This window comes from Rhinopithecus roxellana, chromosome 6 (assembly GCF_007565055.1).
Source record: "Rhinopithecus roxellana isolate Shanxi Qingling chromosome 6, ASM756505v1, whole genome shotgun sequence".
Taxonomy (NCBI): Eukaryota; Metazoa; Chordata; class Mammalia; order Primates; family Cercopithecidae; genus Rhinopithecus; species Rhinopithecus roxellana.
Window position 1 is genome coordinate 31,637,474 of NC_044554.1, and position 14,411 is coordinate 31,651,884.

Genomic DNA, 14,411 nt, shown 5'->3' on the forward strand with positions numbered 1-14,411 from the left:
CAAAAGTGCACCGTAGGCATTGTTCAGCAGGCTTACCAGTTCTCCTTACCTCAGAAATAATTGAGAGCCCATAACCTGTTATGGGAAAACTTAAATATCATTCCATGACATTTCTTTCTTCTAAAGCAGTATTCTCTAACCTTTTTGGCACCAGGGACTGGTTTCATGGAAGACAGTTTTTCCATGGATCAGGAGGTAGGGGATGGTTTCAGGATGAGTCGAGATTCATACATTTATTTTGCAATTTATTTCTATTATGACATTGTGATGAATAATGAAATAATCATACAACTCACCACAGTATAAAATCAGTGGGAGCCCTAAACTTGTTTTCCTGCAACTAGATGGTCTTATCTGGGGGTGATGGGAAACAGTGACAGATCATCAGGCATTAGATTCTCTTAAGGAATGTGCAACCTAGATCCCTCGCATGTGCAGTTCACAACAGCATTCGTGCTCCTCTGAGATTCTGATGCTGTCCCTGATCTGACAGGAGGTGGAGCTCAGGTGGTAATGTGAGCAATGGGGAGTGGCTGTAAACACAAGTGAAGCTTCACTCCACCACTGCTCACCTTCTGCTATGTGATCCAATTCCTAACAGGCCACAAACGGGTACTGTGGGGACTGGGGACTCCTGTTCTAACGGATATAAGTTGTTTCATGATGTAAAAAAAGTGACTTATGAAGAAAAACATCTGAAGTTATGCTTTGATACAGAGGTGCTGAAAAATCACTGTCTTCTGGCTAGCTTCACCCATGACTCAAGTCTGCACCTTGCTGCTCCTTTAACAAGACCAGTCTCTTCACAGTGTTACATTTATAACCGTGGCTATCATCTATTGAGAACTGACTACACAGTAGACAACGTGTTAGACATTTTACATATCAACTGAACTCTTTACAAGAATATTGGCAGGCATATACTATTATTCTTATTAATAAGGGAATAGGGCAGTGGTGTGCTAGTAAACCAGCTCTATTAAAAGTATCTTGATATACAGGGTTTGTCAATTTCCCTAGGATAAATTCTTCCCCCACGGTCTGGTTCAAGCTACCAAGGTTTACCAAGGTTGTGATTCAAGCTATCAAGGTTTACCAAGGTTAAACCATCAATTCAAATTTTTTTGAATATTTAACAATTACTTCTGTTTCTTTACAGAACTCTGAAAGGAACTTAGCTCAGAGTTCAGTTCCTGCTTGAACGTCTTCCCAAATATCTTGGTTCACATTGTTCTCTCTCTCTCAGATCATACATACTTCCTTGATATTAGTTGGACACATAAATATCTGTTACCTTCTTTTTTATTTTTTTGAGACGGAGTCTCGCTCTATCGCCCAGGCTAGAGTGTAGTGAGGTGATCTTGGCTCACTGCAAGCTCCGCCTCATGGGTTCATGCTGTTCTCCTTCCTCAGCCTCCCGAGTAGCTGGGACTACAGGCGCCGCCACCATGCCTGGCTAATTTTTTTTTTTTTTTTTTTTTTTTTTTTTGTATTTTCAGTAGACACAGGGTTTCACCGTGTTCGCCAGGATGGTCTCGATCTCCTGACCTCGTGATCCGCCCGCCTCGGCCTCCCAAAGTGCTGGGATTACAGGCATGAGCCACCACGCCTGGCCCTGTAACCTTCTTATAATGTATTAATGCTTTCATTACTTATCCTGTTTTCTTTATAACTACTTTGTATACTTCCTAAGGAAAATGGCTGTCATCTATGCTTTTGTATTCACATAGTGTGCCGCATACAAAAGAGTGCATAATATTGTTGAATGAGTTGAAACTGTCTGTGATTTAAAGATAAGCCTATACACCAAATCTGAAAAGCTAAAGACTTGCCATAGAAACTTAATGACTAATGTCAGTATGGAAACCAAACATAGTTTGGTTTCGGAGAAGTTAAAAAGTATCAAAGGAGAGACACATATTATTTTTTACTCTAATTCTCTTTCCTGTTTTTTGAGCAGATATTAACCTTTCTGAAATTCCCTTCCTTATCTTCAAATTAAACTAGACTCTTTCCCTATATCCTTTTTTTCCATAATTCAACCTGACAAATGTGTTAAAATTGGTATTTTCTATTCCTTTTTCTCTTCACTCTGAACCTTGGATAAAACATACACTGGGATTCAGACTACAGGGAGTTTAATGAATAATGCCAGCTCCCTCAAGACCTAGCACTGGCATTTTATAGCTTCGGAGAAGTTCATAGGATCACAGCATGTCTCTACAGCACATTGCTTTTCAATATGCATTTGCAGATCAACTTCTTCTTCTTTTTTTTTTTTTTGCCAAGACTCAAAGAGAAAGACATATTTTTGAAACTATTGAAAGAGTCTTTGCAAAACTGAAATTAAATCCTTTCTTTCTGTATTTAATCTTGGTCATCATTCCAAAGCAAGACATGAAAGAAGGGATTAATTTGAAATTTGGTCTGCCTTAGAAATGTAAAGATCCTTGGACTGTGTTCCTCCAAATAACCTGCACTATTTTAATCCAGTGTAATTTATTTGGTTGTAGCCAAAAGATAGAATGACCTTTAAATCCCCTTCCAACATTTCTACCCAGGTAGTACTTTCACAGCTCTTTCCATCTGATTTTATCTGTAGGTGCCAGATGAATATGAGAGTAAAGGAGCTGCTGGGATGATTGTTTCTTTGTCAAAAAGTGTGATTTCAGGAAGTGACATCACTTGCCATTGTTTCCCTTAGCTCCCAATGCTTTAGCTCTGTTGAGAACGTGATTTTTTCTTCTAGAGAATACACACAGCTGAGCAAGGGCTTATTAATATTTGACTTGTGTATATTCTATTGAAAACCACATTCTCTACCAAGCACCATGCTGAAGTTGCATCGCCTCACCCTGATTTCTCCCTGTCCATCTGGTAAGAAAAACAAACCCAGAAATAGAGCAAACAAACCCTTTGAAAATATAATCTGAAAACTTAAAATAATTGCTTAAAACAAATAATTTGTGACAAAGTATTAAATAAATTTATTTTTCCCCTATGTGTCTACATGTATCCATATTTTGTAAACATGAAAAATGCCAAGCTAGATTCTAAGAGATAAGAATGCCGTAGAATTTATTCCTAGATTACAATCCCGGTGAACCAGAGATGTGGAAATAAGGTGATAAGAACGTTTATTTTTAATGAAACTATACACATTGTTGGAGGGGGCTACATCCTAGTATTCTTGCCCTCTTCTGTCCTTTCCTTCACACTCCAGCATCTATTCCATATATGGAATGGAGTCAGTTCTCAACATAATTGATGAATGAATAAGTGATGGTAGCAGTATATGGGTCCTTCGTGTCCTGCGGTCCTGCAGTTGAGTCCCATAGTTACTCCTTACTAACAGGGGCACACTGAGCATCTAACATAGATTGTGGTGTGGGAATGGGATGGAAAGTAAAATTGAAGGAATTTGGTAGTTGCTCGCTTGATAACACAGATGCACAACCTGACTACATAATGCCATATCTAGATTGGAAAGAGTAGATGTACCCCATGCATATAAATCAGCTAGTGTGGCTATTATACTGGCTGATAAAAACCTTTATGTTTTCAATGAGCATTTACTGAAATATTGAGAATCACTGATATGAAAATATGGCCTGTGTTCCGAATGAAGACTATACTGGTCAGTAGATGCGACTTATACTCAAAGTAAAATTTGACTAGATGTTTTTTGAAACTTAGTGGCATAAGTTCTTTAAAAGTAGGATATTTTCTGAATTTAAAAAGCACTTCTTTTTATTATACTTTAAGTTCTAGGGTACATTGAAAAAGCACTTTAATAAACAATATCTCATTGAATTTTCAAGAGGACACTTAAGTTTAGAGACACTAAATGACTTGCCTAAAAACAGAAAACCAAGACAGCACAGAGGAGCGGGGGCGGAGAGATGGGGAGGAAAGTGATGAAATCTGAATAATTCCTATTTTATTGCTGTCAATAACCTGTGGCGTGGACTGGAAAAGCTGATTTCACCTTCTGTATGAGTGAAATCCACACTAACGCAGCAAACGTGTTGGAGGAAACAAGAGGATTTATAAAGCATGGAGACAGTCATTTTTCTGGAACTTAGACATGTCCAACTGATGGAGAAGCAAGTTTGGCCACATAGCCTAAGGATCTGAGGGTTTGACATCAGGACATCTAATTTCAAATCCTCAGTGTTTTCCCCTCTCCATAACTTCCCTGTAGCAAGGATACACATATAATATTACACAATAAATCAAAAGATTGTTATGTTCATGTTATTCAAATTTCATAGTTTAAAATAAACTTCTTGTCATGTACTAGTAATTATTTAAGCATATCAGTATCTATTTCAGAATAACTCCTACAGTTAGCCAGTATAGTAATTGATCACACTCTATGATATAAGGGGTCCCCAACCTGTTAGGAACCGGGCCTCAGAGCAGGAGGCGGGCATTACCGCCTGAGCTCCGTCTCCAGTCAGATCAGCACCAGCATTAGATTCTCATAGGATCCTGAACCCTATTGTGAACTGTGCATGTGAGGAATTACGGTTGTGCACTCCTTATGAGAATCCAACTAATGCCTGGTGATCTGAGGTGGAACAGTTGCATCCTGAACCATCCCCTCACCCTCCTCCCCTACCCTGGTCTGTAGAAAAACTGTCTCCTATGAACCTGGCCCCTGGTGCCAAAAAGTTTGGAGACTGCAGATCTAAGATATCATTTTTGTTGCAACTTACTTTGCTACTGTTACTATAATGTCATAGTTCTCACAAATTACAGTAATGAATGGGGGTGTCTTAACATGGCACGATATTTTCCTTAAAGATAATTTGAAATACATAGTTTTTTTGCTAATATCCTAAATTCCTCCATATGATTTCTTAGAATAATGTTTAATGTCATATGGTAGTTTTTGGTATTATTGTTACTACCCTCTCTGCCTTCTATTTATCCATATTTTGTTATTGGACTTGATTCTGTTTTCCTTTTTTCCCTGTAAGTTTACTCTCTCCTTATAGCTTCACTATCTTCATAAATTTGTATAAAGGGCATTGAATAAAATTTAAAGAAAACACTTGTTGCTCTGGATACTCTTTGACATTCAAGAATGCTTGGAGGCAGTGCATGTTTACTGCATGCATAGTCTGTGCTGGGCGAGCCTCAGGTTTAAAATGGTGGATGAAATGTGGCACCACCTCCTGCCAGGGATGTAGAGTCCAGTGGAGGAGAAAGATAGTATTAAATAATTATGAATAATAAATGCAAAATCATAACCATTGCTGGTGCTAAAAGAGATATGTGTGTTCTAGAGTAAGAGGATTTGGGCCCAGTGCAGTGACTCACGCCTGTAATCCCAGCACTTTGGGAGGCTGAGGCAGGTGGATCACGAGGTCAGAAGATTGAGACCATCCTGGCAAACACAATGAAGCCCGTCTCTACTAAAAATACAAAAAAAAAAATTAGCCGGGCGTGGTGGAGGATGCCTGTAGTCCCAGCTACTCAGGAGGCTGAGGTGGGAGAATGGCGTGACCCTTGGAGGCAGAGCTTGCAGTGAGCTGAGATTGCACCACTGCACTCCAGCCTGGACAACACAGCAAGACTCCAAAAAAAAAAAAAAAAAAAGAATAAGAGGATTTGACCTAACTACAGGCTCATGGAAAGCTTTTCTGAGATGACTGCTGAGCTGAAATCTGAGGAAGGAGTAGAAATGTACTAGACAAAGCAGAGAGGGAGATGTGCAAATGTCCTGTGTAGGGGATAGTGGTATAGGACGGGGAAGAGTGTAAGAGTGCAGGGCATGCATCAAAGACTGAAAGGAGGCCAGTGCACTGAAGGGGAGAATGGGAGGAGAAGTAGGGGAGAAAATCAGGTTAAAGACATGGCCATATCACGTAGGACCTGGCAAGCCAGATGAACTTGCCCCAAAGGATGGATTCCAATTCCCTAAGGCTAAATATCTGTTTTATTGTAGGTACCTGATATGGTTTGGCTCTGTGTCCCCACCCAAATCTCACCTTGAATTTTAATCCCCATGTGTTGAGGGAGGGACCTGTAATCCCCACATGTCAAGGGAGGGAGGTGACTGGATCATGGGCGAAGTTTCCTCCATGCTGTTCTCATGATAGTGGGTGAGTTCTCATGAGATGATGGTTTTTTGAAGGGGTTCTTCCCCCTTCGCTTGCAATTCTCTCTCTTGCCACCATGTCAAGAAGGTCTTTGCTTCCCCTTCGCCTTCCACCACAATTATAAGTTTCCTGAGGCCTCCCGAGCTGCGTGGAACTGTGAGTCAAACCTCTTTTCTTTCTAATTCATCCAATCTCGGGTATTACTTTATAGCAGTGTGCGAATGGACTAATACTACATCCAACACAATTCTTACCCAATGACTGCTTGTTTTTGTAGCAATGCTCAAACTCCAAGTTAGCACTGATGCCTAAGTTGTAGAAACTCCAAATGGACAGAGATACTAAGTTTCTTTGTGCCAATACATCTAGGTCTTTATGCCCTGTGTTAGTGTGACTACAACAAGTAGGACTAAATTTGTTTTGAAAATTATTCTTTGAATTACATCAATTATAGGTGAAATTATAGGTGGATTATCAACGACATGGTATGGGCTGTTGAAATCCACTGTGCCTCTCAGATGCGCTATAATAACGTGCAGTACAATTTACAGTTTACACATTTATGAACCCAGACGAAATGCTCCAGCATATGGCATGTACAATTGTCACCTTGTACATTTAATTTTTTCTCTAACATTGGCTAGAAAAAATTTTACTTTTGCTTTATTTGGCAATGTCAGGACCTGTTCCTTACTAGCATTTCAGAATTTTTAAATCTCGTGGTTTTAAAGTTAAAAAAGAATTATATAAGTCACCTAGTTTATCTCCTCCCATTTCCCCTGGAAACGTGAAGTCTATATATTTGGGCAATGTGAAAATCTCTCCTTTAATAAAAAGATCTACAAAAATATTTTCTGTCAGAATGCACATCTGACAGATGTGCATTAAACATTGCTTATTTTTGTCAAACACTAAAATACTATCCTTTGACCTCTTGCATTCATTAAATTAGCCAAAAGTTTTCATATTATTGAGGATATTCTAATGAATTTTTAGAGCAGTTCCACACAGGGAACTAATAGTATATATAAGAATGATTGGCCAGGCATGGTGGCTTACACCTATAATCCCAGCACTTTGGGAGGCCAAAGTGGGCAGATCATGAGGTCAGGAGATCCAGACCATCCTGGCTAACACAGTGAAACCCCATCTACATTAAAAAAATAAAAAATTAGCCAGGCATGGTGGCATGTGCCTGTAGTCCCAGCTACTTGGGAGGCTGAGGCAGAAGAATTGCTTGAACCTGGGAGGCGGAGGTTGCAGTGAACCGAGATCGCACCACTGTACTCCAGCCTGGGCGACAGAGCGAGACTCCACCTCACTAAAAAAAAAAAAAAAAAAAAAAGAATGACTGAAGTCTAAGAGAGGACCTGACAGCATGGTAAGAAAAAAGTGTCCATTAAGCCTTGAGATAAGGGATAGTTTTTTGAATTTAATTTATGTGAACTAAATGATGTAAAATCATTGTGAAAGTGTAAGGAATGTATGTGTAAAAGACAGGATGATAATTAGACACTAAAGAGCATTTGAAGTATTGCAGAGCTTGGAGACCAGCTAGAGCATATCTGTGTAGCAGTGCTAAGAGGAAAGACTCCAGCTAGAAACACGGAGTTTTGCTCACAGGAAAGACACATTCTTGGCCAGGCACGGTGGCTCATGCCTGTAATCCTAGCACTTGGGGAAGCCAAGGCAGGCGGATTGCCTGAGCTCAAGAGTTCAAAACCAGCCTGGGCAACATGGCGAAACTCCATCTCCACTAAAAATACAAAACAATTAGCCAGCCATGGTGGTGTGTGCCTATAGTCCCAGCTGCTTGGGAGGCTGAGGAAGGAGAATCACTTGAACTTAGGAGGCAGAGGTTGCAATGGGCCAAGATCACACCACTGCACTCCAGCCTGGGCAACAGAGCAAGACTCCATCTCCAAACAAAAGATACATTCTTACAGTGCTTCTGGGAGAGTGAAGCAGGGATAAGTCAATATAATAAACACAAACTAACCAACATGATCACTTCAGTCCCTTTGTCATGATTTGGTATTCAGATATGCTACAAGTCAGTTCTTAAAGGATTTGTGGAGAGTGGAATGCCTGTATAAGAAAATTTTTTCAAGTATAAAAGGTCAACAATTTAATGTATTTGCATTTTGTCACAAACTAGCCTCTTTTGTTTTTAAACAACAAAAAATAGCTTTCCCTTTCCTGTGATCTGACTGTCTTCTGTGATCTCTGGCTTTGTCTGTGGGAGACATCCTGGCTCCTCAGGGGAGTGGTTCACGAATGACAGTCCTCCAAGCCCTACAGATAATTTATGTAAAAAGAAAGTCCCCATGTACACACAAACCAACAAATGAAAACAAGAGGCATAGGTTTAGGAGGCATATAGATTTATCTTAATGCTCTTCAATTCTTATAGAGAAAAATACTATGGAAACCAGTCATTCACTGCAGTCCAAATCTGCCACAAAAGTGATAGCAAACAATGTATGGTGATATGAAATTAAGGGACACAGTTTGTGATTTGGGCAATTATTGGTATAGAAGCTCAAAGGAAAAGGACAATTGCTCTGAAAGTGATGAAATGACAAAAATTTATTGAGTACCACATATGCCAAAGTTATTCTCAGCATCTTACGTGCATCATTTCATTTAATCTCACAATGTCTTGATGAGGTGAGCACTGTTAATTATCTATTCCTACAGGAGAAAACTGAAGCTCAAATAATTTAAATGGCCTAGGGTACAAGTAAGAAAATGGTAGAATCAAAGTCAACACAAGGCACTGTGATCAAGCAAAAAGGCTTCTCTGTTCCATCTTGAACTGGAACTTCTAGCCTGGATGATCACAGGTCACTCATAGCACTGCTGTCTCATCCCGACCAAGCCCGGGCTGGTGTAGAAAGTGTGCTAAAATACTGTGGCCTGTAATGTTTGAAACTCTAACAAATGTTCTGTTATGTTAAACTTTAGATTTTAGTTAGCTGCTTTTTTTAATTAAAAAATACTATTTAAAATAATTAGCATGATTTCTTTTCAAGATGAATGTTTGGTCTTCTGCAGGAAATAATGAAGCAAAATATTTTACGTTACTGACAAAGTTCAAACCCACAGAATACAGAATAAGTAACTGCAAATCTCAGCTCACTGGCTTTTAGAACCCCAGGAGACTTCAGTCGAAGACAGTGCAAGAGAAGTTAAACGATTGACCACAAAGGCACACGGCCTGATGATTTTATAGCTAGCGTCAGACACATCAGAGACTGGGGTCTTTGCACTTCCATCTTCTTGCTATGAATGTAGTCACTGATTTAGTAAAAAAGTAGAATTGTTCGTTCTGTGTCAAACTCAATGACATACATTTTATCTTCTTACATTTGTGCCATGTGACATTTTTGACCAATCCATGTCAGTAAGTAAGACTGTATCAAGTCTTTCAGGTTATTAGGAGGCAAGTGGCCTTCAATAAGCTACAATGTACATTTTTCAGAAGAAAATAGTCACCAGCCAACCCTCTCTTGAATTATGCAGTATGGTCTTTTCACCTCTATTTATGCACAGGTTGGATATCCAACATTTTGGCTTCATTTGGAGAAGACAACAAAAGGTGAGGCTTTTATTATTAAAAAGAATGATTCTGCTTCTAAGATCCAACAAAATGAAGCAAGGAACAAGCAGGAAGGAGCAGCAGAACAAAAGACAATTTTCGTCTTTTACCTTTCAAGCTGGCCACCAGTGCCAAACCTAAACACACTTAGGACATTTCTAATCCTTGGAGTCATTACCCTTAAAAAACAAAATAAACCTCAGCTACTCAACCAGCAGCATACATTTTAAATTATGTTTTGCCTTTTTGCTGTGTATAGCTATATAAAAAGAATAACTTACTTTTCAGTTCAATATAAAAGCCATCACTGAGATAGAAAATCCTTGCAGTCACTACCAATTTCTTGCTTTTGACCACTGGTTAGCATTACCATATTTCAGGAACAAGATCCCTTGTAATTAATTATGGTATTTATAACATACGATACAAATTACGCTAGTGAAGGTATCCAGTTTCATCAACATAATTCTAGCATCATATTATATTTAATAAATGTCACATACTGCAGGTTAATATTCTGATGTGATTGGTGAGGAAAAATTTTAGTTATAACTCTTTTCTTTGAATTAATTTCAATATCAATCATTTTTATTCTTTATTCATTAAAATACTTTCATATATGTAAACACAGATAATGAATCTAATAAGTAGCTATTTTGACCTTCTTGACATCTTTCTATTGTTAGTTTTGTAAAGATTTCCTTTGTCTGTTGTTTTCGAATATTGACCTAAACAAATAAATGTGTGCAACTTTGTAAGTCAACATTTTACAATATATTCAAAACACCATTTCTTCTTGCACTTTATTACAAATACCACAATGGAAAGGCTTAGAGAGCTGTATGACATTTTTACTATACCCAGGGCTCTACTCTGAGATAGTTTGCTTGTCACTATTTCCTAAAAGTAAAGTGAAATCTGTTTGTATAATCGGAGGATTTAGATATCAGAGTTTCAGTGTTTGGGCATACTGAGAGAAGCTTGAATCTCTCTTTTTCTCTTGCGCTTCCGTCCCTACACATACACACACACACACACATACACACACACAGACGCACATACATATGCACACACTACCCAACAGTTGACTCTCTTCTCGTAATTATACGATTTATGCCAAATCTGTTTTCAAAAGTGCTTTGTTTTCAAAAGTGTTTTGCAAATGGCAATGCATTATTGGAAAATTAATATTATAAGACCATTAAATTTTTTAAGTATGAAAATTTATTTTTTATTTAACCTTTTGGAATAAAGTTATTATATAAACCAAGGCACATTTGTGTTATACTAGTCATTTTTGCATGTTACTTTTTATTTTTGCCATTTAAAAATATTTTTACCTCTTATGTTTTCATTTTACATCTATTGGCTTTTAGATATTCCATTTCGGACTCATTTCTTTGATCTAAAAAAAAGGTAGCCGAACAGTTGGGCTAAAGCATGAAGCAGCCATCATCCAGAAACTAAATGTTCCAGTTACACTCTGTCTCCCTCTCTGATTAATTGATAGATGAGGGTCCAGTCAGAGACATCACACTAACACAATTTCCCAAACAGTCAACCCAACAGACATGAGTTAGACACAGAGAGGCGAATCCAAGTTTGGCCTTCCAATCTCGACTACGTGGTTATGGAACAGAGGAAATGATGGTCCTTCTCTTTGAGTCATTTTTACTCATTTTACCAGAGAACATATTTTAACAAGTAGAACGGTATTTTTTTTTTTTTTTTTTTTTTTTGGAGAAATGACAATTGGAATCTTGGTTTTTCAGATTCGAGTGATGTATTATGTGGATTATTCAGGTTGCTGAGCTTCAAAGCACAGCCCAAGACTTGAGATTCTCATGCAATTACAAGATTAAAGTGAGATGAATTGGCACTCACAGTTGTGGCAGGTGGCCCCACTGTATCCTGTCTCATCACAAGTGCATCTGAAGCTGTCCCATGTTTGTGAGCACTTCCCACCATGCTCGCAGTGATTGGGCACACATCTGTCAGAGAGAGAGACAAACAGAAATAAACCAACAAACAAATGAGATTTACGAGTGGCCAAATTCCAAGCTGTCTGGGCAATATATCATTTCAATGCCAGGTTGCCTTACCAAGGCAATTAATCCTTGTTAGTTTAAGCAGATTAATATGATTCATGATTGAAGGTGCCAAGCGCAACAAAGATGATGTATCACAGTCCTGGTGCTTCCCATTTTTGAGTAAACAGTAGACACTAACAAACAACTGAGGGATTTACTTGAATATCACAGATTCATTTCATTTTTCTTTTACCCCAAAACAAAGACAGCAGCTAAATTCCCTCCTGGTGAAAGATCGAAGAAAAGTTGCCTTATTTCTTGTTTTATTATATTCTTTATCAAGCCAAATACTGACTTAAAGAGGGGTATCGCCAACTTTTTCATAGCAATTTGAGTTTTTGAAATAATGTCATAATAACAGCAATGAAAATATACTAACCTAGAAAGAAAAGACTTCTAAGACTTCCAAACACCTATTTCCCACTGGATAACTAAAGCAGCCTGCTTAAAGAGGCAGCAAGCATAATACAGAGGAAAAAGATACAGGTTTTCTTTTCAAATCTGTATCTTTTTATTAAGATGACTAATTGTAACTACGTAACTTAATCTTTCCGAACCTTAGTTTTCACCTTTGAAAAATAGGATAATTCTATCTTACAAGTAATTTTAAGGTTTGGAGATAATGTTCATGAAGTATTAATAGACAATTAATAGGCAGGAAATAGTGGGCCAATAAATGGAAGCTGTAGGTATCAGAAACACAGCCTCCAGGGCACAGCTTGACTGTACCTCAGAAACTGAGAGGCTGAAATTGGTCCTGAAACCTCCCTGCTTCAATGGCACAAACCCTTTCCTTCCTCCTGGTTCCATCCATCCGCTCATCCCTCCCATCAGTTCCTCTCTCCATCTACCCCACAACCTGATTTTTGTTATAATCCTGCTGAAGATGCTCACAGATAACAAAGGTATTCATTATGATGTATCAGTATTCACAAACGAGATCTAGACTTTCATAGGGAACTGTCAAGAACAGGAAAACTTCCCCAGATTAAAATAGCAGAATCTATAATCATGGGTCACAGGAAAAGGACAGATAAAGACCCACCCTACAAGCAACCCCTTTATCATAATGCCCTAGCAGTTCCTTGCTACAAAATCTGATAGAGCTGGCCTCAGAAATAGCATTCTCCAACTCCTGTTCCCAATTGACCACTAGCCATGCCTAAATCCACCTGTAGCAGGGCTTGGCTCAGTTTGGCATGGAGCCCCTGGCTCTGAGTAGCTGTACTGTTCTTCCACAACTTTTTACAAACTTTCACTCCTGCAACAAACATGGATTGAGCACTTGTATGCACAGAACTATGGAAAATAGAAGATGACTAAGACTGCACTCACAGCTTGCAAAAGAGCTCATAGTTCATATAGAAGTAGATACAGTATGTATGAAAACTACAGCGCAAGGAAGAAATGAAAAACAGCATAATTCAGGGACAAATAAAGTACTATGGGATTTCACATGAGGAATCACACATACATTTTGGGCACGATTGAAAGCTTTTAGGTTGAGACTCAATAAATGGACAGGACTATAAGAGAAGAAAATGAGAGGAAGAACTCTGGGGAAAAACACAACATAAACAAAAGCATCTTGTTGAATTATTATGAGGGATGGAAAATTCACCCTAAGTTTAATAGACACTTACTTTTTATAAAATATGGGCTCAGTGTTATCAAGGCTACAAAGATGTTGCATCTCCAAATTTGAGTGGAGGTGGGTGGGGATCTGATTCATGAAAAATGCAAACCCAGAAGAATTTGATGAGTCATAAAAGGTATATGAAATGCTACAGAAATTTGGATACTAGAGGAGTTACAGGTGGATGATAAACAAAGGGCTTCATAAAGTTCAGAACATTTCACCTGGGCCTGAAGAGTTGTATGTTTATGATTAAAATGTTGAAAATCGTTCCTAGCAGAATAGGTGAGGAAAGCACTGATAAGGAGGTGGAAGAGTGAAAGTGGTGGGCAGTCCAGGGTTGTGAGGGTCCTTTCCTATGCCCACTATTCTGTATGGGCCCTGAGGTGTGGTGACACACACAGCAGAAGGTGTTTACATCCAGAGCAGGTGGTTCTCCACATCATGGAAGGGAGCAATGGGCCAGATACTTCAAAATTATATGAAACTAAAACATCCTTGATACTTAATTTTGGAATTCAGTACGTATATGGTGTTGTATGGTATATTTACTTTCTAAATTATTGTGGGTTAATATTAGCTCAGCCTAATATTGAAAGTAATTTACATCAGCTCATTATATCAATTAATTCGAGGGAAGTAGTGCAGAAGTGTACTGAGTAGCAAAGGAAAACCAGGCTGGAATCTAAATGTGGTGTAAATAATGGGCAAAGTAGAAAATCGTCTTGATGATAGAAAAGATTACTGTGTTCTTACACGCATGCAAAAAGCATATATCCATCAAGTGAGATTAATGAATACAAGTCATCCCTCTGTATCTGCGGGGGGATTGTTCCACACCTCCCCCTACCCCATAGATACCCAAATCCACACATTTTCAAGTCTCTCTTATAAAATGGTGTAGTATTTGCATTTAACCTATGCACAGCCTCCTGTATAATTTAAATAATCTCTAGATAACTTAGATTTATCAT

The 14,411-nt window shown here is 38.5% G+C and overlaps 1 protein-coding gene across 1 annotated transcript in view; it reads right to left on the reverse strand.

The window, feature by feature from the left end:
* The window catches only part of CNTNAP2 (contactin associated protein like 2), a 1,672,147-nt gene that overhangs the window by 940,663 nt on the left and 717,073 nt on the right, over positions 1-14,411 (reverse strand). Inside the window, 1 exon segment of the mRNA XM_030933000.1 lies at positions 11,596-11,702. Within this exon segment, the coding sequence (XP_030788860.1) occupies positions 11,596-11,702 (107 nt within the window).